Here is a 25,406-nt window from a genome sequence, read left to right on the forward strand (position 1 = left end):
CAATATATGGTATCTGTCTATTCGTCCTAAAGCTAAAAAGTCATTCACAATAAAAAATATATACAGTTGACCAATAAAATGTTTGCAAAATATAAAAATTGAACCAACTAATTACATAAACGTCTTTTTTCCTCAATTTAATATATGTACTTTTTGTTTTTTTTTTGTGATTTTATTAAATTCACACGGTCATCGTCCAATACTATCAAAAAGTATTCTATTGCAAGGAAATGTGGGAGCATAGGACAAAATAATTCATTAAGTTTATTTGACTACTGTCAATAAATTCTTTGCAAAATCAGATCCCAAAACAAAATCTCGTTAGATTTTCGCACGAAACGTTTTTGTTGTTGTTGTTTTTTTTATTGCTTTCGTTCAGTGGACGGGAGGGGAAGTATTTAGTTGCAATCATATCACCATAAGTGCAAGTCGTTCTGTATTACATTGAAAATTAAAATGTCAGGCAAAAAAGTTAGAGTATTATAATTATACAAAGGGAAAACTGCACAAGAACAATATTATAAATCGTGCAGAAAAAGAAGGGCGACTTGAATTAAAAGCTTCAAACGGACGACAAAAGAAACTCAAACGGCGGGATGAAAACAAAATTATTAAATCTGTCTAAAATAATCCCCAATGCACCACTAGAGAACTTGTACGAGTCTTGAAAAAAGACTACGGGAAGCAGATTTCGCATGAGACTGTCCGAAAGGTTCAATTAAAACACAAATACTTCTCTCGATTAGTAGGAAAATAGTTTCTCCTTTCTCAACAAAATATTGGAAAACTACTACAGTTTGCAGTAGAACACATTTCGATACAAAACTTAATTGAAATTTGCTAATGAGATCATTTAAATTTTTAATCAATTATTTTTCTAATGTCCAATAAAAACTGTGATTGATTCTTTCATTTTCGTGATTGAAGACATTTCAATTAAAAAAATTAATTAATTCGTGATTGAAACCGACTTTTTTGTGTACCCACATCGATATATTTTATTCGCATCGTAACATCTTTCGAAAATATTAACAAAAATAACAAAAATACCAAAAACCTTGTCATCGGAGTTTTGTGTCCTCAGTGACATTTCTGAATGTTTTAAGCTTTACAAGATAATTTTAATGTTTAATACAAATAAAAAATTTCAATTTACACATGCTTTTACACGTATACGTTGCATACGTTAAATATTATTTTTAAACGTTAAACAGTTTAATTTCAATCTTTATTTCCACCGCAAAAATTCTCTAAATGGGTCCACACGTAATTTGATACCCGGGGGTCGTACTCAGCTATGAGTGTTTGTATTTCCAACACTTATTGATAAGGGGGAGATTAGTATGATAAAAAACAAGTGAGTAAAGTAGAAAGTCGGGCGGGGCCGACTACGAGGGCGGTTCGAAACTTCTTAGCCTATCAATGAAAGAGAATAGTTAGTTTTTCAAAAATATTTTTATTTTTCAATATAATCTCCTGAAACTTCAATAACTTAGTCCAACGCTTTTCTAGCAATTCTATCCCTTGATTAAAATAGTTTTCCTCAAGGTCTTCAAAATAGTGGTTTACAATTGTAATTGCATCTTCATTTGAGGTAAAACGCTTGCCAGCAAGGATTTTTTTAGATTTGGGAACAAGTAAAAGTCACTGGGAGCTAAATCAGGAGAATAAGGTGGGTGGTCAAGCAACTCGTACTTCAATTCGTTGATTTTAGCCATTGTTAAAACACTTTTGATTAAATTTTTTTTGGGTAGTTTTTCTCGAATTTGATCCAAAAGTTTGCAATAGTACTCTGAATTTATTGTTTTACCCTTTTGCAGATAGTCAATCAATAAAATACCTTTGAAGTCCCAAAAAACCTTTGCCATAACCTTACCAGCCGATTGAATTGTTTTTGCCTTCTTTGGGGTACTTCCTCCAGCTTCAGTCCATTGTTTGGATTGTTCTTTTGTCTCTGGATTATAGTGGTGGATCCATGTCTCATCAACAGTTATGAAGCGACACTGAAAATCCATTTTATTTCCCTTAAAACGATCCAAACAAGCTTGAGAAATGTTCCCGGGGAGCCTTCTCCGCCTGCTTTTGGTCCGAGCCGGGATAGAGGAAAACCCCGGACCATGGTACTGTGCCGTCTGCCGAAATCGAATTCACCATCGCTCGGTTTCGGTGAGGTGTAACCGGTGCATGGAATGGGTGCACTTCCGGAACTGCTCCGGCCTAACATCGCTGCGGGAGTATAGTCAAACTGACTTTGTGGCAGGATGCTGTGCCAATGACAGCAGCAGTGGGTCATCTGATTATGTGACCCCACCGACTTCTCCCGCACAACAATATTCTCCGCCGCAGCATCTTACACCATTTCAATGCTAATGCTGAAGCATCTGGGAATACTGGGAGTTGAGTACCTGACCAGACTCCTCAATTTGTCTTTGGAATCACACATTATACCCGATGTCTGGAAAATGGGAAGGGTGATTCCACTACTGAAACCGGGCAAAGATTCGAGCAAAGGTGAATCGTACAGACCGATATCCCTTCTTTCGCCAGTAGCCAAGACACTTGAGGCATTACTCCTCCCCAGCCTTGTGGAGAATTTTCCAGCTGCCCACCATCAACATGGATTCCGTAAGGTACATAGTACGACAACAGCCTTACATGCCATTTCGACACATATTAACAAGGGACTTAACCAGCCCAGGCCGTGTCATAGGACCGTCCTCGTGGCGCTTGACCTATCGAAAGCATTCGGTACGGTCAACCATGCCACATTATTTGAGGACATCGAGAATACGTCCCTACCGGCAGGAGCGAAGCGTTGGGTGCTGAATTATATGTGTGGACGCCAGTCTTACGTGGAATTCAAGGACAGAAAGTCAAGACCGCGTAGAGTTAAACAGGGAGTTCCCCAAGGTGGGGTGATATCTCCGGCACTGTTTAACCTCTACACGTCCTCGATTCCACCCCCTTCTGACGGCGTCGAGATTGTATCATATGCGGATGACTGTACAATCTTGGCATCTGGGCCCAATGTTGATGACATTTGCGATCGGTTGAACGTCTACATAGCTAATCTTACCAGTTATTTCACTGCGAGAAACTTGAGGATATCCCCCACCAAATCCTCAGCCACACTATTTACTACATGGACGGCAGAAGTGCGCAGGCAGTTGAATATCAGAGTCGATGGAGTAATAATTCCGACCACAAATTACCCCAAGATTCTTGGGGTCACATTCGACAGCCTTTTTAGGTCATCTGCCCATGCCACTGCAATTTGTAATAAGCTCCGTGGTAGAAACAAGGTCCTCAAGTCACTTGCCGGCAGTACTTGGGGTGCGGACAAAGAAACCTTGCTAACTAAAGGGTGATTCTTTTGAGGTTAGGATTTTCATGCATTAGTATTTGACAGATCACGTGGGATTTCAGACATGGTGTCAAAGAGAAAGATGCTCAGTATGCTTTGACATTTCATCATGAATAGACTTACTAACGAGCCACAACGTCGAATTTTCAGTGAATGGGCCCTAGAAAAGTTGGCAGAAAATCCGCTTTTTTATCGACAAATTTTGTTCAGCGATGAGGATCATTTCTGGTTGAATGGCTACGTAAATAAGCAAAATTGCCGCATTTGGAGTGAAGAGCAACCAGAAGCCGTTGAAGAACTGCCCATGCATCCCGAAAAATGCACTGTTTGGTGTGGTTTGTACGCTGGTGGAATCATTGGACCGTATTTTTTCAAAGATGCTGTTGGACGCAACGTTACGGTGAATGGCGATCGCTATCGTTCGATGCTAACAAACTTTTTGTTGCCAAAAATGGAAGAACTGAACTTGGTTGACATGTGGTTTCAACAAGATGGCGCTACATGCCACACAGCTCGCGATTCTATGGCCATTTTGAGGGAAAACTTCGGAGAACAATTCATCTCAAGAAATGGACCGGTAAGTTGGCCACCAAGATCATGCGATTTGACGCCTTTAGACTATTTTTTGTGGGGCTACGTCAAGTCTAAAGTCTACAGAAATAAGCCAGCAACTATTCCAGCTTTGGAAGACAACATTTCCGAAGAAATTCGGGCTATTCCGGCCGAAATGCTCGAAAAAGTTGCCCAAAATTGGACTTTCCGAATGGACCACCTAAGACGCAGCCGCGGTCAACATTTAAATGAAATTATCTTCAAAAAGTAAATGTCATGGACCAATCTAACGTTTCAAATAAAGAACCGATGAGATTTTGCAAATTTTATGCGTTTTTTTTTTTAAAAAAGTTATCAAGCTCTTAACAAATCACCCTTTACTTATAAGGCAATTGGCCGGTCAGTGGTAAACTATGCAGCGCCAGTGTGGACACCGCAGACCACTGATACGCAGTGGAATAATATACAAACCTGCCAGAACGCTGCTCTTAGAACTGCGACTGGGTGTCTCCGCAGCACACCCCTGGATCACCTTTATGTGGAGACAAAGATCATCCCTGTGCGAAGACACAACTACATGTTGTCAAAGCAGTATCTCCTGGGTTGTTATCGCAGTAATCATCCAAACCACCATCTTATGGATACACAACCACCGCCCATGCCACTGCAATTTGTAATAAGCTCCGTGGTAGAAACAAGGTCCTCAAGTCACTTGCCGGCAGTACTTGGGGTGCGGACAAAGAAACCTTGCTAACTACTTATAAGGCAATTGGCCGGTCAGTGGTAAACTATGCAGCGCCAGTGTGGACACCGCAGACCAGTGATACGCAGTGGAATAATATACAAACCTGCCAGAACGCTGCTCTTAGGTTAGGTTAGGTTAGGTTAGGTGGCAGCCCGATGTATCAGGCTCACTTACGACTATTCAGTCCATTGTGATACCACATTGGTGAACTTCTCTCTTATCACTGAGTGCTGCCCGATTCCATGTTAAGCTCAATGACAAGGGACCTCCTTTTTATAGCCGAGTCCGAACGGCGTCCCACATTGCAGTGAAACCACTTAGAGCAGCTTTGAAACCCTCAGAAATGTCACCAGCATTACTGAGGTGGGATAATCCACCGCTGAAAAACTTTTTGGTGTTCGGTCGAAGCAGGAATCGAACCCACGACCTTGTGTATGCAAGGCGGGCATGCTAACCATTGCACCACGCTGCTCTTAGAACTGCGACTGGGTGTCTCCGCAGCACACCCCTGGATCACCTTTATGTGGAGACAAAGATCATCCCTGTGCGAAGACACAACTACATGTTGTCAAAGCAGTATCTCCTGGGTTGTTATCGCAGTAATCATCCAAACCACCATCTTATGGATACACAACCACCACCCAGGAACGTAAGGGTTGATATACATAATCTAGAGCGCGAGATCCAGCGCTATAAAAGAGTGCCTCTAGATCAAGCAGCGTACCAGGCAGGTTTGAACAGGATTCATGAGGATACTGTAGCTGAAGCGGTGAGAAGCTACAAGGTTAATCCTGTTCTTGGAGTCCGACCACCGCCCATAGCACCGGAGGAAAGAGACCTCCCACGGCAGACTAGGGTAGTTTTGGCCCAATTAAGATCAGGCAAGTGCAGCCGCCTCAATTCCTACTTATCGGTGATTGATAGCAGCGTAGCTGACGTTTGCCCAATTTGCAACCAAGGGCCACACGACACGCGTCATCTTTTCTCTTGCCCAGCCAAACCGACCCGACTTACCACCAGATCACTCTGGACACACCCCACCTTAGTCGCAGAGTTCCTTGATCTGCCAACAAGCTGATGTACCAAGCGTATAACATGAAATGGATGAGATCACAATAAACTGTTACAACAACAACAACCATATCATTATGAATTTCTTGTCCCGGTAAACCTTTGTTATGTAAATATTTAATGACAGCACGCATTTCTAATTTTTCCATTGTAAAAAAATTGCGGATGCGTCTTTTTTGAACACCTGTTTCTATATGAAGTATTTGCTAGATCGAAACAAAATTTAACATGTGTTCATAACAGAGATGGAAGTTTCCAAAACACTTAACTTTTTTCTGTTTATATCGCGCTTTTTGTGCTAGGCTAAGAAGTTTCCGAACTGCCCTCGTGTATCATACCCTAAACCACCTACTGAATTAGTAAACATTGTTTATGGGGTATCAATGGTTTGGGGAAAAACAGCATTTCCATATTTAGGAACATTAAGGGGTACATGGTTATGGGAGTTTTATCACAATCTGATATTAGAAGCTATAGTTGATTCTGAACCAAGAGTTAGTATGCTATTAATATTGAGTCTATTATTAGAAACGAGGAAATCGCTCAATTAGTGTGGGTAATAAATCTAAATTTCTGAAAATAGGGCAATAGTTTTATGTAAGAGCTACATGTAAGTCTAAATACGATCAGCTAGTTTGAGCAACATTGCTAATAAGAGTATTATGGCCAAATTCAGGAAAATCGACCGATGCATATATGTGGGAGCTATATCTAAATCTGAACCGATTTCGATATTTTACAGATTTGGTTGATACCACATAAGGTTACCTTGTGCTAAATTATAGTAAGATCGGGTACTAAATAAGGCTATTATGGTCAGAAATAAAGTTGTAAGGGAAAAAACGGGTGATACATATATATGGGAGCAATATCTAAATCTGAACCGATTTCGATAATATTTTCCAGATCGGTTAATAAATGAGGCAACTATGGTCAAAAATAAGGTTATAAGGGGCGCATTTTTGAAAATCGGGCGCTACATATATATGGGAGCTATATCTAAATCTGAACCGATTTGTATGATATTTTGCACATATAGTCAGTACTATAGAACATTAGAGTAAGCCAAATTTGAGTAAGATCGGTTGATAAACAAGGGTTTTAGGGTCAAATTTGCGAAAATCTGGCGATACATATATATGAAAGCTATAGCTAAATCTGAACCGATTTCGATGATTTTTTACACTTGTAGTAAGTGCTATAGAACATTAGATTTGGCCAACTTTGGGTCAGATCGGTTAATAAATAAGGGACTTATGTCCAAATTTGGGAAAATCGGGCGATAGATATATATATGGGAGATTTATCTAAATCTGAAACGATTTCGATGAAACTTGGCACACTTAAAGGGTGGTCAATTGGATTACTTTGTGGCAATTGACGCCGATCGGTTAGTAAATTAACGCAATCTGACCCCATTTATCGAAATCGGGCGATACATACGTATGGGAGCTATATATAAATTTGATCATATTTTTTCCAAATTCATCCCTGTATCAAAAAACTCCACATACCAAATTTCATCAAAATCGGTTAATAATTTCGACCGGAATCCTGCGAACAACAAATACATGGACGGACGGAAGGGCGGACACCAAGCGCAAGATCGACTCAGGAGATGATTCTGAGTCGATCGGTATATATTTTATGGGGTCTAAAATCAATATTTCTGGTAGGCACATTTTTTGGCAGATCAAAGTTATTATAACCTGACCACTATGTGGTTTAGGGTATAAATAATATAACAACTACTCTGAACGAATACTTTCCTGAAGAACGAAGTATTTTTACGAATATTGTGTGCAGTCATTACATTTTTAATACATACTAGGTGTTTAAATTTAAATATTTGTAAGATTAATAAAATAAAAAAAATAATGTAAATACTACACGAAATATTATGGGAGTTTCGAATAAATAATGATAAAAGTGCGTATGTCTATATGAGTGTTCTAAACAATGAACCAATATCAACCATCGTAAGCATATCAATTCGGTTAAAAATGTATCTCTAGATATTATCAAAAAAAATTGAGATATACATCATATCTTCTTGGCCCACCTTCAGACATACAAAAAAATATAAACGGAGGGGAAAGTTCATTATACCTCTATTTTTTTACGGCATTGATTAGCATTATTTGTTCGATCCAAAGCATGTTCGCAATGTGCATTTTACTGGTGCGATTTTTTCTTGGTCTCCTTGTTAAATTTTCCACGACCGTCCTTACCGACGAGGAAACTCACTCGGAGTTCGCTTAAACATTTATACTGGAATAGTCTTAAGATTGTCGTTGTTGTTCTAAATGCAAACATCGCCAATCGGGATGACATTCTCAATATCTTGTGCAGTATATATGTTATTTTGAAATGCCTACATTCTGCAACTACGAGATCAACCAATAGATGTCTTACTAGTGGTTTATGGGCTGATCAAAAAATAGGTAAAGGTGATACTATATAATTTAATATATAATTTGAATCCATTGAAGCATTCTTCTCCTGAACTTGTTAGAATTTGCATACCAAGCTTCATAATTCTTATCAATGCCTCTAAACCGCAGTCGCTTTAGGTTTACAAAGGAGAGTGTTGAAATTTTATTTTGTCCGGAGTTGAGAAATAGTTTTATTACTTCGTTTCCAAAGTCCTGGAACATCTTTAATAACATTGAAAATGTATTGTCTTTTTGAGATATTTCAAATGCTTATCGTTGTGTTTGTTTTAAACAACTATCAACCCTTATAAAGCGATTGGTAGGTAATGTTGATGCTATATAATATAAAATTTGATGAAACCATTGAAGCGGTCCCCGGAACTTTTTAGAATTTGCGCATAAAACAGCATTATAAATTGCTTTCGTGCAATTTAAAGTTATCTATCTAAATATGAAAAACTTCAAAAACACTATTAACAACGAATTCCAGTACAATACAATTCAAGAATTCGAAGGGCGCGAAAAAAGCAGTTTCTACTTACACAAAATTTTTGCAGTAAACACTCTTAATTTTCCCAACTTTTGATGCTTTCTGTTTGCGTTGACTGTTCATTTTGTTTTTATCTACTGGTGATATAATTTCTGAATGGAATTACAACGGCAATTTATTTTACACGACAATGAAACTGAGTTCATATTTATCATTTCGGGCAAATAATATTATGTACGTGAAGCAGTGTTGCCAGGTGATTTTTGATTCTTCCCCCCAAATCTTAAGCAACAAACCCCTAAATTGGTTTAAGCTTTTTTCAAAAACCCCCAAAAAATTTCAGAGTATAAAAGTGGTCCCAAAATTACGTGAAAAAATCCTGTAGTGATACACTTTAAAAATTAAATTTAACACAAATATATATCCTGAAAGAAGAGTTCTTTCCTGAGAAACGAAATTTTAGAAAAACTAAGTTTTCTTTTGATGGTAAAATTTGTTTTCGTTTGAAGTAAATAAAAAATAAAAGTTGCTATTTAAGAAAATACTTTAAAACAAAAGAGATTTTCGTTTGTTTAAAATTTCATCCCTGAGGAAATTATTTTTTTTATGGATGTAATAATACAATATGTATATCAATTTAAAAAGCGGGCTTACTCTTAAAAAGCTTTCAGCTGCTAAATTAAAATACGATTGTTTTTAATTTTGTCAAATATTAAAAATGCCCTTTCAACAGAAGAGTTTAAAAAAGCCCTGCCAGCATTTCAAAGTTCCATTTCAACCTCATCGTTACCACAGACTCGTAAATGTCACTTCAACCATCATGAAAAGGTACATCAAAAAGTACATGCAAGTAATTTGCCATCCCTACTGTTAAAAAAGCCTTTTTTTTTGTGAAACGCCAAGCGCAACCAGCTTGTTATATTTTAATTAAATAAAAACGAAAATAAAGTTCTGAAAACATAGATTATACGCTTAAAAATGTGAAAGGTATATTGGTGAACAATTTGGTGATTTTCCAAATGGAATAAAGTGATTGTTTTTCAGATATTTTACAGACACGCTGCCTCCATGGAATAAAAACACTGGTTGATAGACGCAGCAACATGTAACTCGCTACTTGTAACTCAACATCATCATTAATGGCAAAAATTATGTTAAATGTAATGTGATAGTGGTATAAATGTTATATTTTTAAGAATTTGTAAATGTTTAATCAAATTAATAAATATCTAAACAAACGTGTTTTACTCGACCACAATGATTCTTTTACAACTATCTTAAAATGCACTTTTTCTGATTGTTTGGAGGGTCCCTTATTGGCGTCGTTCTAAATTGATCTATAAAGGCACCTAATAATTGCACTCATGCGAAACATTTTTGTAGTAACTTGGCGTGGTACAACTTCTCAATAGTGACGGCGCTTTTCCGACGAGTTTTTGATGTCGTATATGATTGTTTTCGACGTAGTGGGGATTCTCAAAAGAGTCCCCAAATTCAAAAAATGTTGGCAGGGAGATAACGAAAATAATGCTATTGGATACTTGTTTGTATTTAGGATCTTCTTGTTGACTTTCCGCATCTTTTTTCTCATAACTCATGCTAGAATTGTTCGGAATTTGCTTGGGAATTGCTCCACTTTATAAGGTCTGAAATAATTTTTTACCCCCAAAAATCCCCCCAAATAAATTTTTCCCCTAAAAATTCCTCTAAACGTGAAAAACCCCCTAAATTTGGGGGGAAACCCCTAACTTGGCAACACTGACGTGAAGGTAGGAAATTGCTCTCTTTTGCTGAGAGAGCAACCGTCAACAGATGTCGCCAAATGTCAAAGCCATTCTATCCATACCCAATAAACACAGGGTGAGCGTTTTTCAAATGTAAAACCTTCTTAAGGGCACCTTATACGGTCGGATAATCCCTGCGACACAACACGTTGCGGCGACAAATCCGATAGTATAATGTCGTGTTCGTCTGTCGTGGGGACGTGTTGGCATAAAATCAAAACAACTTTGATTTTTTCTGGTTTGGTGATACAAATCATTGAGTGTAAGGGGATGTTCGACAAACATTATCAAAGACAAATTTATTTTTACATTAAAAACAGGCATTTCTGCAATGAAATTAATGATGGATCGCCAATTTTTCCAATCAATGGAAAACCATGCGACAAGTATTTTGAAATTCATCAAGTAATTTGTAATATATTAAATGTGGATTACTTCAGGAATCATTGTTTTGACACATGTACCAAGATTTTTTGTATTATTTTCTTCCATTTTTTCAGTAATAAATGGTTTCACCCATAAATCTTCATACAACTTCATTGTTTGTTTATGCTTCTTCTTATTTTTTCATGTTGTCATCACATTTGTTCGTGCAGTGTATGGGCAAAACTTGCACGAACACAAACTCAAACTCCGCTTTATTTTGAGTGCAAATATAAGGTCTGTTCGCGTACTTTAAGGTGAGTATTAAGTTCGAGTTTATCCGCTAAAATCGTAATTTTTTCACGATTACTTTTCTTTAATAATCCATTTTAAGGAATACAAACTTTGTGAAAATTTGCTTTGGGATATTCCCATCAAGTTATAATGAAATCTGCAACAAATATGTATAATTTTAAGGCTTTTACTGATTTAGTTTTCACTTTAGTGAAATTTAGCCGCTAAAATCTTCATTTTTCACGATTAAGGCCGGTGCTCTGTTCGGTTTTCGCGTTGAAACTCCAAACAAAATTAAAAAATGCGAAAAACTTGCGAACATTTTCCATTTGTGGTACTTTGTTTTTTTTTTCGAGTTGAAAAACTGACGTTTATAGCATGGCGCCATTTGCAATGTGAACTAAGAAAAAATTTATTTATTAAAACTATTTGTGTGGGTTTATAACACAAACACGGATTATACTTTTGTTCCGAAACTATACAAAGGATCAAAGGAGTAGCAGATCAATTGCCCAAGGAAAATACAATGTTAATTTTGTAATAGCGAGCAGCAACCACCAACTTAATTCAATATCGCTCCCTGTAAAATAGCGCTCCAAGTTACCTAAACAAACACCGCTTTCTATGTGCGAAATAATGGTTTCTATTAGAGGTGTGCACGTGAGTAATATTATGCTCACGCACACTCACGCCGGAGAAATCTTATTCACGCACACTCACGCACGATATTTTTTGGTAGGACTCACGATCACACACGCTCACGAAAAGAAAATTTATACTCACGCACACTCACGCACGAAAATCGTTTAAAAGTCATAACTAACGAAAAATTTCGTGACTAACGAAAAATGTCGTGACTCACGAAAAACTTCGTGACTCACGAATAATTTTATGAGTGATTTACCTATAGAACCTGACTGAAAACATGAGTATGGTTAAAATCGAGTGCGATATAAAACTCTTACCAAATAGGATGTCACTAAAATTATAAAAGAATTCAACTCATAAGCATTTTATGTTCGTAAGCGAGATTATTTTCGTGAGCGTGTTTTTCCGAAATTCGTTACTCACACACACTCACGAAGGTATTATTTTCGTGACTCACGATCACGCACGACATTTGGTTGGTTAATCACGCTCACGCACACTCACGCCGTTGCCGTCAGCGTGAGTCACGAAAATGTTCGTGAGTCACGACAATTTCGTGTCACGTGCACTCCTCTATACTGCTGCATGTTTATGGGATCGATAACACATTTACCGATTATATAGTCATCGCCGTCAAGTCGTATCGACATTCCGTCCGGAATAACTGATAGTCTGTAAAGCGCATTCCGTGCGGAATAAGTGATAGTATGTAAAGCGCATTAGTTTTCACTTTAGCGGCTAAAGGTGAGTACTAAGTTCGAGTTTAGACGCTAAAGTGAAAACTAAATCAGTAAAAAAGGAATAAAATTATACATATTTGTTGTAAATTTTATTATAACTTGATGGGAAATAGCCCAAAGCAAAAGTTTCATAAAACTAAACCCATACAAACAATACAATGTAAATAAAAGCAATATTTATGTACACAAAGAATGTAAACAAACCTACTAAACGTAAACAAAGACTTTGACAAGATGAATGGCGATATTAGTCACCTGATTGCATGACTTTACCTTTAATTAATATGCCTTGCCTTAAAATGGATTATTAAAGAAAAGTAATCGTGAAAAAATTACGATTTTAGCGGCTAAACTCGAACTTAATGCCCACCTTAAAGGTGAGTATTAAGTTCGAGTTTAAGCTGAGTACTATGTTCAGTTTTCAAGCTGAAAACCAGCATATTTTAACGGTTACTTTTTTTAACAATTAACTCTTTCCGGTCCGGTGGTATGAATACTATACCACTCATCTAATTAATTTTCCTACATTCTGTGTGCAATTGTTTATTCTAAATATCACTTTTATATGTAGATTTAAGCTTATATTTCAAGAAAAAAAATAATATACCAAATGTTCGAAAGATCTAGGTTAAAGTGGCAGCCCGATATACATATTTTGAACTAAACTTGAGTACCATCTGTCAAGTGTTGACAGTGTTTTCCATTATTTAGCAATTTTCTGCTAAACACGTGCGTTAGACTTTATATTTGTATATTTTTGATCAATAAGATAGTAAATAACGTGCTTGAAAATAGTAACATCAAAAATAAATAAAAAATTTTGAAGTAGTGTGGCTTAAAGTTGATGGTATAAAAATAATACCACTGCGCATTATATCCATGGCTAAAAACAATAAACTCAAAGACAGTGATATTTCCTATATATTGGAAACAATCGAGGATAAAGTTGTTGTGGAAGAGATTCTATCAGACGCAGAGTCAATTGTCGATGATGTTGAAGACCTCGATGATCAGAACCAAATCCAGGAACTTCCTTGGATTTGGTTCTGATCATCCTTCCAGGATCCTTGCAGTCGACAATGAAGATAAACACTTTGATGAAGGTGAAAACTAGGGATGTAGTGGAGTTTTAAATTCGGGTGAAAAATTTGATACCGACGACGATATGCCCATATCTAATTTATTTAGCAGTCTCGTAGAAGTCACCCCACCAATTTGGAGTAAGCAAAATTCAATAGAGATACCAATTGCATTTACTGGCATGAAACGAGGACCTACAGAAGTTGTGGAAAAACGAGGCATCCTATGATAATTTTAATATTTTTAGTAAAAGTATAACAAAAGAAATTATGGAACATACGAGTATTGTATTTCAAATGAACCTGTTTGCTCAACAATCTGGCAAACGCTACACTGCAACAAATGCCTTACAAATACAAGCTTTTATAGGAATTAAGTTTCTAATGGGAATAAAACCCCAGGCCAGTTACAAAGACTATAGGTCATCTCGTCCGGAATTAAATGACGGCTATATATCGAAAATAATGCCTATAAGAAGATTTGATTTGATTATCTAATATACATTTGAATGGTTCTACCTTAATGCCTAAAAAAGGATCACCTAAGTTCAACAAGCTGTATAAAGTTCAACCGTTTCTGGATATGTTGCTAGAGAGATTTAAATTGTGTTTTAATCTGGGTGAATATCTAGCGGTAGATGAATCCATGATTAGATTCAAAGGTACATTCCTATTTATGGATTTATTTTGTTTAGAGTTTACTCCACCTTGTTAAAGTAAAACGAAATCATGTTTTAATGAATTTCATAAATAAAGCTATCACATAAGCGCGGTGGTATAAAAAGCATACCACATCCTTGCGCGAAATCCTGAATGGAGATATTCTTTTTTGTAATTTTTTTTTCAATAAATTACTTCTGTAAATAAAAGCAAATAAAAATTTTCTTTCATTTTCGCCGATTTTATATAGTGCAATCAATACATTGGATATTGTCCATCCATAATTTGAAGAGACTTGATAAAAATGTTATCATCTTCATATATATTTTTGCACTTTTAATTTAGTGTTTTGGTGAAAAACTCGAACATAGTACTCACCTTTAGCCGCTAAAGTGAAAACTAAATCAGTAAAAAAGGCATAAAATTATACACATTTGTTGCAGATTTTATTATAACTTGATGGGGAATAGCCCAAAGTAAATTTTCACAAAGTTTGTATTCCTTAAAATGGATTATTAAAGAAAAGTAATCGTGAAAAAGTGACAATTTTAGCGGCTAAACTCGAACATAATACCCACCTTAAATTCGAACTTAATACCCACCTTAAAGGTGGGTATTAAGTTCGAGTTTAAGGTGGGTACTATGTTTGTTGGCACGAAAAAAACTTCACTTAACCATTCTTTCGCGTTGAAAAATGAGAGTGTTGACAATACATTTCGAACGAAGAAAACAGCTATTTTGGAGCTATTCCGCGTTTATTTCTCCGCAATTTAATTGACAACATCGCCAAATGTCATACTATTTTTACTTATACATACGCAGCAGCTGATTGTTTACATACACGCATTCATGATAATTGTTTTGAAAAGTGTTTTTCTACCAGTTTTTGGATTGTTTTCCAAAAAAATCTCATACAGCACTGGACACTAATAATTGTTAAGAATAAAGCTCCAGCCGCTCTACTCCTGGTGTCTTACCACATTCTGCAACAGCTTTTACAACATGTGGTACATTGTCTTCTTCAGCTTTTCCAAATGGATACCGTCAATTTGTAACGCACATCAAAAAAACATATAATTCCGGTGTTATGCTAACTTTTACATCATGCGCAGCAATGGACTCATTCATCAACAAACTTAATTCGTTGGTGTCCACAATATCTACACAATCGCATTGCAATACCATGCTGTTGCCGCCTCACTAGCAATTTCAAATCCAGTGGTCACCACCACGGTTCCCACAAAGGATAATAACGCCATTTCATTTGCCAATGTTGTTACATCGGGGGGAACAACCAACTTAAGCCCATAACTCAAGTTCAAGGGTAGTCCCTAAGCCAAAGTCACTGTTCCCGACTTATATTTCGTCACAAAGGGATGTTAGTGTTCTATACCAGACTCTTCGTTGACTGAAATTAATACATTGAGAAGCAATTGGCTGGTTTACTGAAGGATGTTATACTCTCCCAATGTATAAGTTCCAATAACTATTTCAGTCACGTTATGAAATTCAACCAGTGTTTTGAATTGATAAAATGCAAGAATGCCGCTAACTGAAATTTAAAAGCCACAACGAAATTAAATCGTTTCATTCCAGCCTATCGCAATCATTTTGGACAAATGATGAATACAAGAAAATTATTTTGCTATTTAAATAAAAATTATTTAATTATTTGCTATAAACATTTATTTTGGATATAACTTTGTTCAGAAAAATTTACTAATTTTATGTTAAAAAGTATAAAACGTATAAGACCACCCAATTACTTATACCCCGGTATATAAAAATAAAACAAGTTCGATTATAATTTTATTATGATTTTTTATAAATTTGTACATTTATACACTAATTAAAGACCCTAGAACACAATGTTTTCTTTTCTGGATTATCAGCTTTCTTTCATTAATATTGTTATATTTAAAAATTTTTAATTATCATTTCTCATATTTAGCTTTCATGTTGTTTCCATTAAAAATTAAAACTGCATTAACATTTCTTTTGTTCAGTTCTCATTCATTTACGCCTCTTACACACAAAAAACGAGCTCGCTTAACAAATAGAAAAGGGAGCAATTACGAGGAGCGGTAAAATAATAAAAAAAAAATACAATTCATTTCTTTGTAAAAAATGGGTGTTGAATGTAGAAGCACTGGGTTTACAGAGATAAGACGAAATCGTTTTTAAGCATATTTTAAAAAAGAAATCTTCATCGATTACATCTGCAGTATTATGACAATTAGCTTCTTCTACTTCTTCGTGTTCTGTGCAAACATTATGTAGCATAACATTAGTCAATTCTAAATTAGCAGGGGATGATGATAAATGGTGGCCTGGTTGTATCTCTACAATATGACGGTGATGGAATGCTATTGTTGCTGATGGCTGAAGCGATGATGGTACTGTTGTAATAGGCGGAGTTTCCAACGGGCACCGGTCGCCGATTGGAAACTCCTAGAAGACATTCCTTAGGGGTAAAATTTCACCCAACCACTTCTTCGCCAGCAAAATCCAATTTAACAACATCACCTGGTAAACATTCCTCCACATCAACTTCATTCTCTGCCGTATTTATACGGTTCAATGTCATTGTAATATCTGGACCAGACTTAAGTCCCACGGTAGCTCCTGCTAAAGCCATTGTAGTGGTGGGAACAACAACATTCGATCCAGCTGCTGGTGATACTATTGTGGATGATTGTGAAACCACCATTGCATTAGTATTGCATTTGTATTACTAACGGCAGCAACAGTCGATATTGCATTTGAAGAATTAGTAATAGTGGCTAATGTTGGAGTATTTGCTGCCACCCTAGTGGGACCACTCACTACTTGGGCGGCCGTTGTATTTGGTTGTTGCAATACAATATTTGCGGTCACAGCCACTGTGGTCGGTGCAGGTGTTGAGGGTGCTATGTTGGAGTTGTTCACTGTAGCTGATGTAGTGGCTGCAATTGTGGGTGTCAGGGATGTGAGGGCAGATGCTACTGTGGCAGAAACGGCTACAGAACCAGATGCTGTTATATATGTTATATACATATAGCACTCCGTTATTTTTATTTCGTCAATCTAATTGCATTTTTAAATAACAACGCGAACCACTTTTGTATTCTAATTTAACACAAATCATTTGAATAAATCAAATATTTCTTAATTCACATTACAAATGGCGCCATGTTTTGAAACTAACTAATCTCAACATATGGAAGGATTTAAAGCCGACCTAATTAGGGACTATGCACTTTATGTCAGTTTTTCAACTCGAAAAAAAACAAAGTACCACAAATGAAAAAATATTTCGGTAGTTTTTCGCATTTTTGGTTTTGTATGGGATTTCGCTTCGGAAACCGAACATAGTACCTACCTTTAGCCGATAAAATCGTCATTTTTTCACGATTACTTTTCTTTAATAATCCATTTTAAGGAATACAAACTTTTTGAAAATTTGCTTTGGACTATTCCCCAGCAAGTTATAATGAAATCTGCAACAAATATGTATAATTTTATGCCTTTTTTACTGTGAACAGCTGACTGTGATGTACCCTGCCAGCATTTCAAAGTTCCATTTCATCCTCATCGCTACCACAGACTCGTAAATGTCACCACAACCATCGCGAACTGTGATGGGGGAAGCATATCAAAAAGTACAAAATGTACATGAAAGTATTTTGCCATCACTACTGTTAGAAGAGCCATTTTATTTTTTGTGAAACGCCAAACGCAACCAGCTTGTTATATTTTATTTAAATAAAAACGAAAATAAAGTTCTGAAAACATAGATATTACGCTTAAAATTGTGAAAGGTATATGGTGAACAATTTTCGACTTTCCAAATAGAATAAAGTGATCGTTTTTCAAATATTTTTCCAGGCACGCTGTCTCCATCGAAAATAAACAAACTGGCTGATAGACGCTGCAATATGTAACTTGCTACTTAAAACTCAACATCATTCTTTTATTAATTCAAAAAATTATGTTAAATGTGATGAGATAAACCGAAAAATGTTATATTTATAAGAAATTATAAATGTTTAATCAAATCAATAAACATCTACACAATCGTGTTTTACTTGACCACAATGATTCTTCTACAATTACCTTAAAATGCACTTTTTCTGATAGTTTGCAGGGGTTCTTATTGGCGTCCTTCGAAATTGATCTAAATAGGCACCTAATAATTGCACTGATGAGAAACTTTTTCATAGTAACTTGGCGTGGTACAACTTCTCAATAGTGACGGCGCTTTTCCGACGAGTTTTTGATGTCGTATATGATTGTTTTCGACGTAGTGGGGATTCTCAGAAGCGCCCCCAAATTCAAAAAAATGTTGGCAGGGGTAGTACCTTTAGTAGTTTTGTCATGCTTGCAAGTTATTACTGGATATTTTTACTGCTAAAGGTGAGTATTAAGTTCGAGTTTAGCCGCTAAAAGCGCCATTTTTTCACTATTACTTTTCTTTAATAATACTTTTTAAGGAATACAAATTTTGTGAAAATTTGCTTTGGGCTATTTCCCATCAAATTATAATAAAATTTACAACAAATATGTATAATTTTATGCTTTTTTTACTGATTTAGTTTTCACTTCAGTGAAAAAACTCGAACTTAATACCCACCTTAAAGGTGAGTATTACAGTACATCCAACGGTCAAAAACATGTCTTGTTACTATTGGTTACATTTTACATTCCAAAAATTGTCAAAAATACGTATGGTTACTATTGGTTACGTAGATTCTATTGGTTACATTTTACATGCCACTTGTTATTATTGTCAAAAACATGTCTGGTTACTACTGGTTACATAGGTAATTATTGGTTACTTAGGTTACTATTGGTAACTAACATTAAAATGTAAACAAAACAAATTGAAAATATTTAATATCTTTTGTTTACTAACATTAAAATTATAAACAAAACTGACATTTGGATGTACTTGAGTTCTGCTTTTTTTTTGTAATACTGCAACTACCTGGGAATTATTGTACCATGCTTGCAAGAGAGTACCCTCCCAGCATTTCAAAGTTCCATTTCATCCTTATCGCTACACTCATAGAAAAAGTCTGTTGTTAATAGCAAACGCTGTCTGCTGTTTTTCAGCAAACAAAATGCTGCTGTTTTAGCAGTTTTTTTGCTAAAACAGCACACAATTTGTTATTTTGGAATAGCAAACATACTTCAGGAAAGTCTGTTGTTTGCTGAAATTTTCTGCTGATACGAATAAAAACAATTCGAATTTGTTGATTATGTAATAACATTTGTCAACAAACTATCCTTTTTAGAAATTTACATTTTTTAATGAAATGGGATTTGTATAAGCTTAACTTCTATGAATATGTGGCTAACATAAATATTTGTCCCGAACGACAAATCTAATATGTAAATGTCTTCTATAGTCGACATATGGCTGTTCTACAATTTTAACAAAACCGCCGCAGAAAAACTCAACTTGATGAAGATCTTCTAAAAGGACTCTATATTTTTGTAAAGTATTTTCTAATAAGAGCTGGTATTTTCGTACTCGAAGAAAAATTTAATATTTTGAGATAAATGTTCGGATGTTTATTTCATAATAAAGCGAAAAGTATGCAGTTGATAATGAAAAGCAATTTCAACCAAATATATTCATGTGAATTCTATCGTTGAGGCTGTAATTCGGCGCTGGGTTGATAGCATTCTTTCATCCGACAGGAAGGTTTTAAAGTCGCAATATCTTGGTGGCTTATTATTATTGTCCAGCTTGGAAACGTTTCCTGCGAAAGAGTTGCTTGCGTGACACGTAACTGTTAAAAGTTACCGTTGTCCAGTTCAACACCAACCAGCTCTAACCATAAAACAAGTTCATTTGTGAAAAAATCAAGTAACTCCGCAAGGTCACTAACCAAACTAAACAGTCGTACATTGAGAATAGAGGACCCTCAGATAAAACAATTTTGCATTTTGACATATACGCTGAGGTGGAAATGAGCCTCATTTGTCAAGATGATTTTCCGATGAAAGTCCGGATTCTGTGGCAGCAAAAATTATTTTTACCTCCTCCATATATTATTGAATCGCCAATACAAAGGGAGCAGCGCAGCCATGTTTCCATTAAAAAAATAAAATATCTGCCACTTTTACTCTCTTATGGCCAGTTTCTCATCTTCCGATTAATTTTAACCGGTGGTTAGACCTCCGGTTAGTAAATTGTTTGTATGGGATCAGCTGTTTTATCGACACGATAAATAATAACAAGACATTGAGAAACTGGCCCTTACTAGTTTTTATTGGATAATTATTGCAAGAAAAGTACGCGAACAGACCTATTGTTGGTTTTGACAAAGGTCAACGTCGATAAACGCCAACGCCGTCAAAGCATCACTTTCAAACGAAAACACGAGACAAGCTGGGAAAATGTAAAAATTATTTTGTGTTGTTTTGGAATATATGTTTTCCATTTTTTTTATTATATTTGGTAAGTATTGTATAGTATAATATTTTATTCTTTTTAAAGTACTTTGGTTTTTATAATTTTTAGATTGGAAAATTATTATTATACATTGATATATGGGAGCAACCGTCGTACAATTGTTCATACTAGCAGTGCAGACAAACGGTTATGGATTCAATCCTAGTTTCGACCAAACACCATAAAGTTTTGCAACGGTGGATTAGTCCCTCTGTAATGCTGGTGACCTTTCTGAGTGTTTCAAAGCTACTCTAAAATTTTTATCGCAATGGGAAATGATGTTCAGGCTCGGCTATAAAATGGAGATTCCTTGTCTTTGAGCTTCCTGCATGGAATCGGGTGGCACTCAGTGACAAGAAAGAAGTTCAACACTGCTGTATCATAATGGACTAAATATTCAAAGGGAACCTGAAATAACGGGCTGGCACTATAACTAAGCTAAACTGTACCCGAATCTATGATAATTGGCAAAGTTCACCTTAAATGTGAGTATTAAAGCCAGGATAACATTAAAACGTTGCTATTTTAGCGAAATAATGCCACGGCCTTAAGAGAATAATGTATGATTTTAGTGTGAATCAATTTGATTTTTTGCTAAAGCATTTGTTTGTTATTTTAGCTGTAAAAAATGTTTGCTGTTTCAACTAACGAATGTTTGCTGAAACAACTACATGCTACTGTTGTCCCTTTTTCAGCAAACAAAAACTGCTGTTTTAGGAAACATTTTTGCTATTACCAGTAACGAAATTTTTTGGGTGTACCACAGACTCGTAAGTGACACTACAACAATCTCCAACTGTGGTGGGGAACTGTGATGTATCAGAGAGTACAATACGTACATGAAAGTATTTTGCCATCACTATTGTTACAAGAGCCATATTATATTTGGTGAAACATCAAGCGCCACTAGCATATTTTAATTTATTTAAATAAAAACGATAATGAAGTGCTGAAAACATAGCTATTTCGCTTAAAATTGTGAAAGGTATATGGGTGAACAATTTTTGACTTTCCAAATGGTATAATAAAGTGATTGTGTTTCAGATATTTTACAAACACTGGCTGATAGACGCTGCAACATGTAACTTGCCACTTGTAGTTCAACATCATTTGGAAAACGGTATTCACATTTCATAATTTGTTACCTTCAATAAACGTAGATTGTTTTCCATTTTTACAATACCACAAAACACAAACAGAGGTAATATCAAATGCGTTCTCTAATATATTTTACCACGTGGCCATTTGTTGTTGCACACTTCATCTATTTCAACCCTTTGATTTGTTGTTGCGTTCAAAATATTTATGCACACATTTTGAATGCAGCAGACAAAATGTCGCCAATCATGTTTTTCAATTTACGCGAAAAACAAAAACCCAACCGTTCGTTACGTGTTACTTCCACAGACTGATCTCTCCATCATAAATTTTTTAATAAATAACCATTCTCTTGTTCTCTTTTCGCTCTTTCCATTGCTCAAAATTATTCAATTTCAATCACAAAGTTGATTGGATCAATTACATGTGTAATTGGAAACGTAAAAATTTTCAATCACGTTTGTAATTGAAAATTATTTCCGAACTGATTAACAAATTGATTGAATCAATTAATATTTTAATTTGAACCGTAACAAATATCAATCAGTTTTTTATTTAATTGGTTTTTATTCGGATTTGATTAAATTATTAATTGAATCAATTAACATATTAATTGAATCCGTTTCCAAATTCAATTAAGTGTTTAATTGAAAAATTTTTGATGATTTGTGTGTAAACTGAAGATATTAAATATTTTCAATTTGTTTTGTTTACATTTTAATGTTAGTTATCAATAGTAACCTATGTAACCAGACATGTTTTTGACAATAATAACCTGTAGCGTGTAAAATGTAACCTGTAGAACTACGTAACCAATAGTTACCTATGTAACCCTACATGTTTTTGACAATAGTAACCTGTGGAAAGTAAAATGTAACTAATGGTAGGGCTGTTTTCTTTTAGCACTGGATGCAACATTTGTATGGGCTATCCAGAACATCGTTGCACTGGTGTTCTATCCAGAACAACTCATCAGTGCAAGTCGCGCCTGATGTTGCCAGATTGTATTTTGATAAAGTGACGCTTCTTTGATTCACAATAGCAATTTATTGTGATTAATTTATCGAAAAACATGAAATTCAAAGTGGTAAAGTGTCATAAATAATCGCAACAGTAAATATTTATTACCATTTGAGCATTTTATACATTAAAAATGCAAGATTTCACTTCTTTTCTGTGATTGTTTTTAAACAGCTGATGACAGTGTTGCATATTTTTTGAGATGTCCTGGATAAACGAGTACTCTGTTTTCTTTTAGTCCTTCACGACTTAAGGCCGGTACTCTCTTTGTTGGTGCGAAAAAAGTTCCCTTCAATCATTGTTTCGCGTTGAAAAATAATAGTAGGGCTGTTTTCTTTTTGCACTGGATACAACATTTGTATGGGCTATCCAGAACATCGTTGCACTGGTGTTCTATCCAGAACATCGCATCAGTGCAAGTCGCGCCGATCTTGCCAGATTGTGTTTTGATAAAGTGACGCTTCATCGATTCACAATAGCACTTTATTGTGACTAATTTATTGAAAAACATGAAATTCAAAGTGGTATAGTGTCATAAATAATCGCAGCAGTAAATATTTATTACCATTTGAGCATTTTATACATTAAAAATGCAAGATTTCACTTCTTTTCTGTGATTGTTTTTAAACAGCTGATGACAGTGTTGCATATTTTTTGAGATGTCCTGGATAAACGAGTACTCTGTTTTCTTTTAGTCCTTCACGACTTAAGGCCGGTACTCTCTTTGTTGGTGCGAAAAAAGTTCCCTTCAATCATTGTTTCGCGTTGAAAAATAATAGTGTTGACAATATATTTTGATGGAAAAAACAGCCATTGTGGAACTTTTTCGCGTTTATTTCATCGAAATGTATTGACAACATCGCAAAATGTCACGAAATGATTACTTATAAAGGGTGATTCTTTTGAGGTTAGGATTTTCATGCATTAGTATTTGACAGATCACGTGGGATTTCAGACATGGTGTCAAAGAGAAAGATGCTCAGTATGCTTTGACATTTCATCATGAATAGACTTACTAACGAGCAACGCTTGCAAATCATTGAATTTTATTACCAAAATCAGTGGCAGAAAATCCGCTTTTTTATCGACAAATTTTGTTCAGCGATGAGGCTCATTTCTGGTTGAATGGCTACGTAAATAAGCAAAATTGCCGCATTTGGAGTGAAGAGCAACCAGAAGCCGTTCAAGAACTGCCCATGCATCCCGAAAAATGCACTGTTTGGTGTGGTTTGTACGCTGGTGGAATCATTGGACCGTATTTTTTCAAAGATGCTGTTGGACGCAACGTTACGGTGAATGGCGATCGCTATCGTTCGATGCTAACAAACTTTTTGTTGCCAAAAATGGAAGAACTGAACTTGGTTGACATGTGGTTTCAACAAGATGGCGCTACATGCCACACAGCTCGCGATTCTATGGCCATTTTGAGGGAAAACTTCGGAGAACAATTCATCTCAAGAAATGGACCGGTAAGTTGGCCACCAAGATCATGCGATTTGACGCCTTTAGACTATTTTTTGTGGGGCTACGTCAAGTCTAAAGTCTACAGAAATAAGCCAGCAACTATTCCAGCTTTGGAAGACAACATTTCCGAAGAAATTCGGGCTATTCCGGCCGAAATGCTCGAAAAAGTTGCCCAAAATTGGACTTTCCGAATGGACCACCTAAGACGCAGCCGCGGTCAACATTTAAATGAAATTATCTTCAAAAAGTAAATGTCATGGACCAATCTAACGTTTCAAATAAAGAACCGATGAGATTTTGCAAATTTTATGCGTTTTTTTTAAAAAAAAGTTATCAAGCTCTTAACAAATCACCCTTTACATAGGCAACTATTGGCTCGATTTACACACACACGCATACATAATAATTAAATTGAAAAAGAAGAAGCAGAAGTTATTTTACAAATAACTTTGGATTGAAAAAATCTAATTTTACAATGCTGCATTTTATTTTTTGGAACAGAGCAATTAACTCTTGTGATTCCATTCATTGCTACCCAGGTACTATACATGTTGGTTGAAGTGCTAATGCTTGTTTTGCAACATCAATTGTTGTGCTCCTTTTGATAACATTTTGTTTTGTGCTTATTATCCCGATGCCCAGTACAAATAAAGCTTTTATTTTGTTAACATTTGTGTTTAAATTTCATGTTTTATACATTATTTATGTTCTACAATGTAGTAGCGAGCGGTTAGATGTTGGTTGCTAGTTTTTTACGGAAATACAACTCCATGTTATACATTGTTTTATCAATCGATCAGATTACATTTTTAAATAATAATCCGATCCACTTTTGCATTATAAATTCACAACAATCAGTTTAATAAATAAATTATTTCTTAATTCATATTGCAAATGGCGCCATGTTATGAAAATACTGACTGATCGAGTTACGTGAGTTTTTCAAAAAAAAAAACAAAGTATCACAAATGGAAAAAATTTCGCTAGTTTTTCGCATTTTTTGGTTTTGTATGGAGTTTCAACGTGAAAACCGAACAGAGTACCGGGTATTAAGTTCGAGTTTAGCCGCTAAAATCGCTAAAGTGAAAACTAAATCAGTAAAAAGAAGGCATACAATTATACATATTTGTTGCAAATTTTATTATAACTTGATGGGG

The 25,406-nt window shown here is 35.6% G+C and overlaps 1 protein-coding gene and 3 long non-coding RNA genes across 6 annotated transcripts in view; 3 read left to right on the forward strand and 1 right to left on the reverse strand.

Annotated features, from left to right (window-relative positions):
- SMC5 (structural maintenance of chromosomes 5) overlaps positions 1-8,902 on the reverse strand; it is a 141,629-nt gene extending 132,727 nt beyond the window's left edge. For 2 of the 3 annotated variants that reach the window (XM_075303919.1, XM_075303917.1), the window contains exon 1: positions 8,710-8,900. In XM_075303919.1, the coding sequence (XP_075160034.1) occupies positions 8,710-8,780 (71 nt within the window). In that variant the 5' untranslated portion in view covers positions 8,781-8,900. Of the gene's footprint in view, positions 1-8,709 lie in introns of all 3 variants that reach the window. The other variant, XM_075303918.1, reaches the window with a different exon arrangement.
- A 505-nt stretch (positions 8,903-9,407) lies between these two features.
- Positions 9,408-9,915, forward strand: LOC142236733 (uncharacterized). The gene is made up of 2 exons (XR_012722172.1): positions 9,408-9,644; positions 9,702-9,915. It is a non-coding gene; the product is annotated as an uncharacterized LOC142236733 (long non-coding RNA).
- A 7,776-nt stretch (positions 9,916-17,691) lies between these two features.
- Positions 17,692-18,302, forward strand: LOC142236933 (uncharacterized). Its single transcript, XR_012722265.1, has 2 exons — positions 17,692-18,025; positions 18,093-18,302. It is a non-coding gene; the product is annotated as an uncharacterized LOC142236933 (long non-coding RNA).
- A 2,292-nt stretch (positions 18,303-20,594) lies between these two features.
- LOC142237083 (uncharacterized) lies at positions 20,595-21,155 on the forward strand. Its single transcript, XR_012722328.1, has 2 exons — positions 20,595-20,673; positions 20,737-21,155. It is a non-coding gene; the product is annotated as an uncharacterized LOC142237083 (long non-coding RNA).
- Positions 21,156-25,406: the final 4,251 nt, after the last annotated feature.

This window comes from Haematobia irritans, chromosome 4 (genome assembly GCF_050003625.1).
Source record: "Haematobia irritans isolate KBUSLIRL chromosome 4, ASM5000362v1, whole genome shotgun sequence".
Classification (NCBI taxonomy): Eukaryota; Metazoa; Arthropoda; class Insecta; order Diptera; family Muscidae; genus Haematobia; species Haematobia irritans.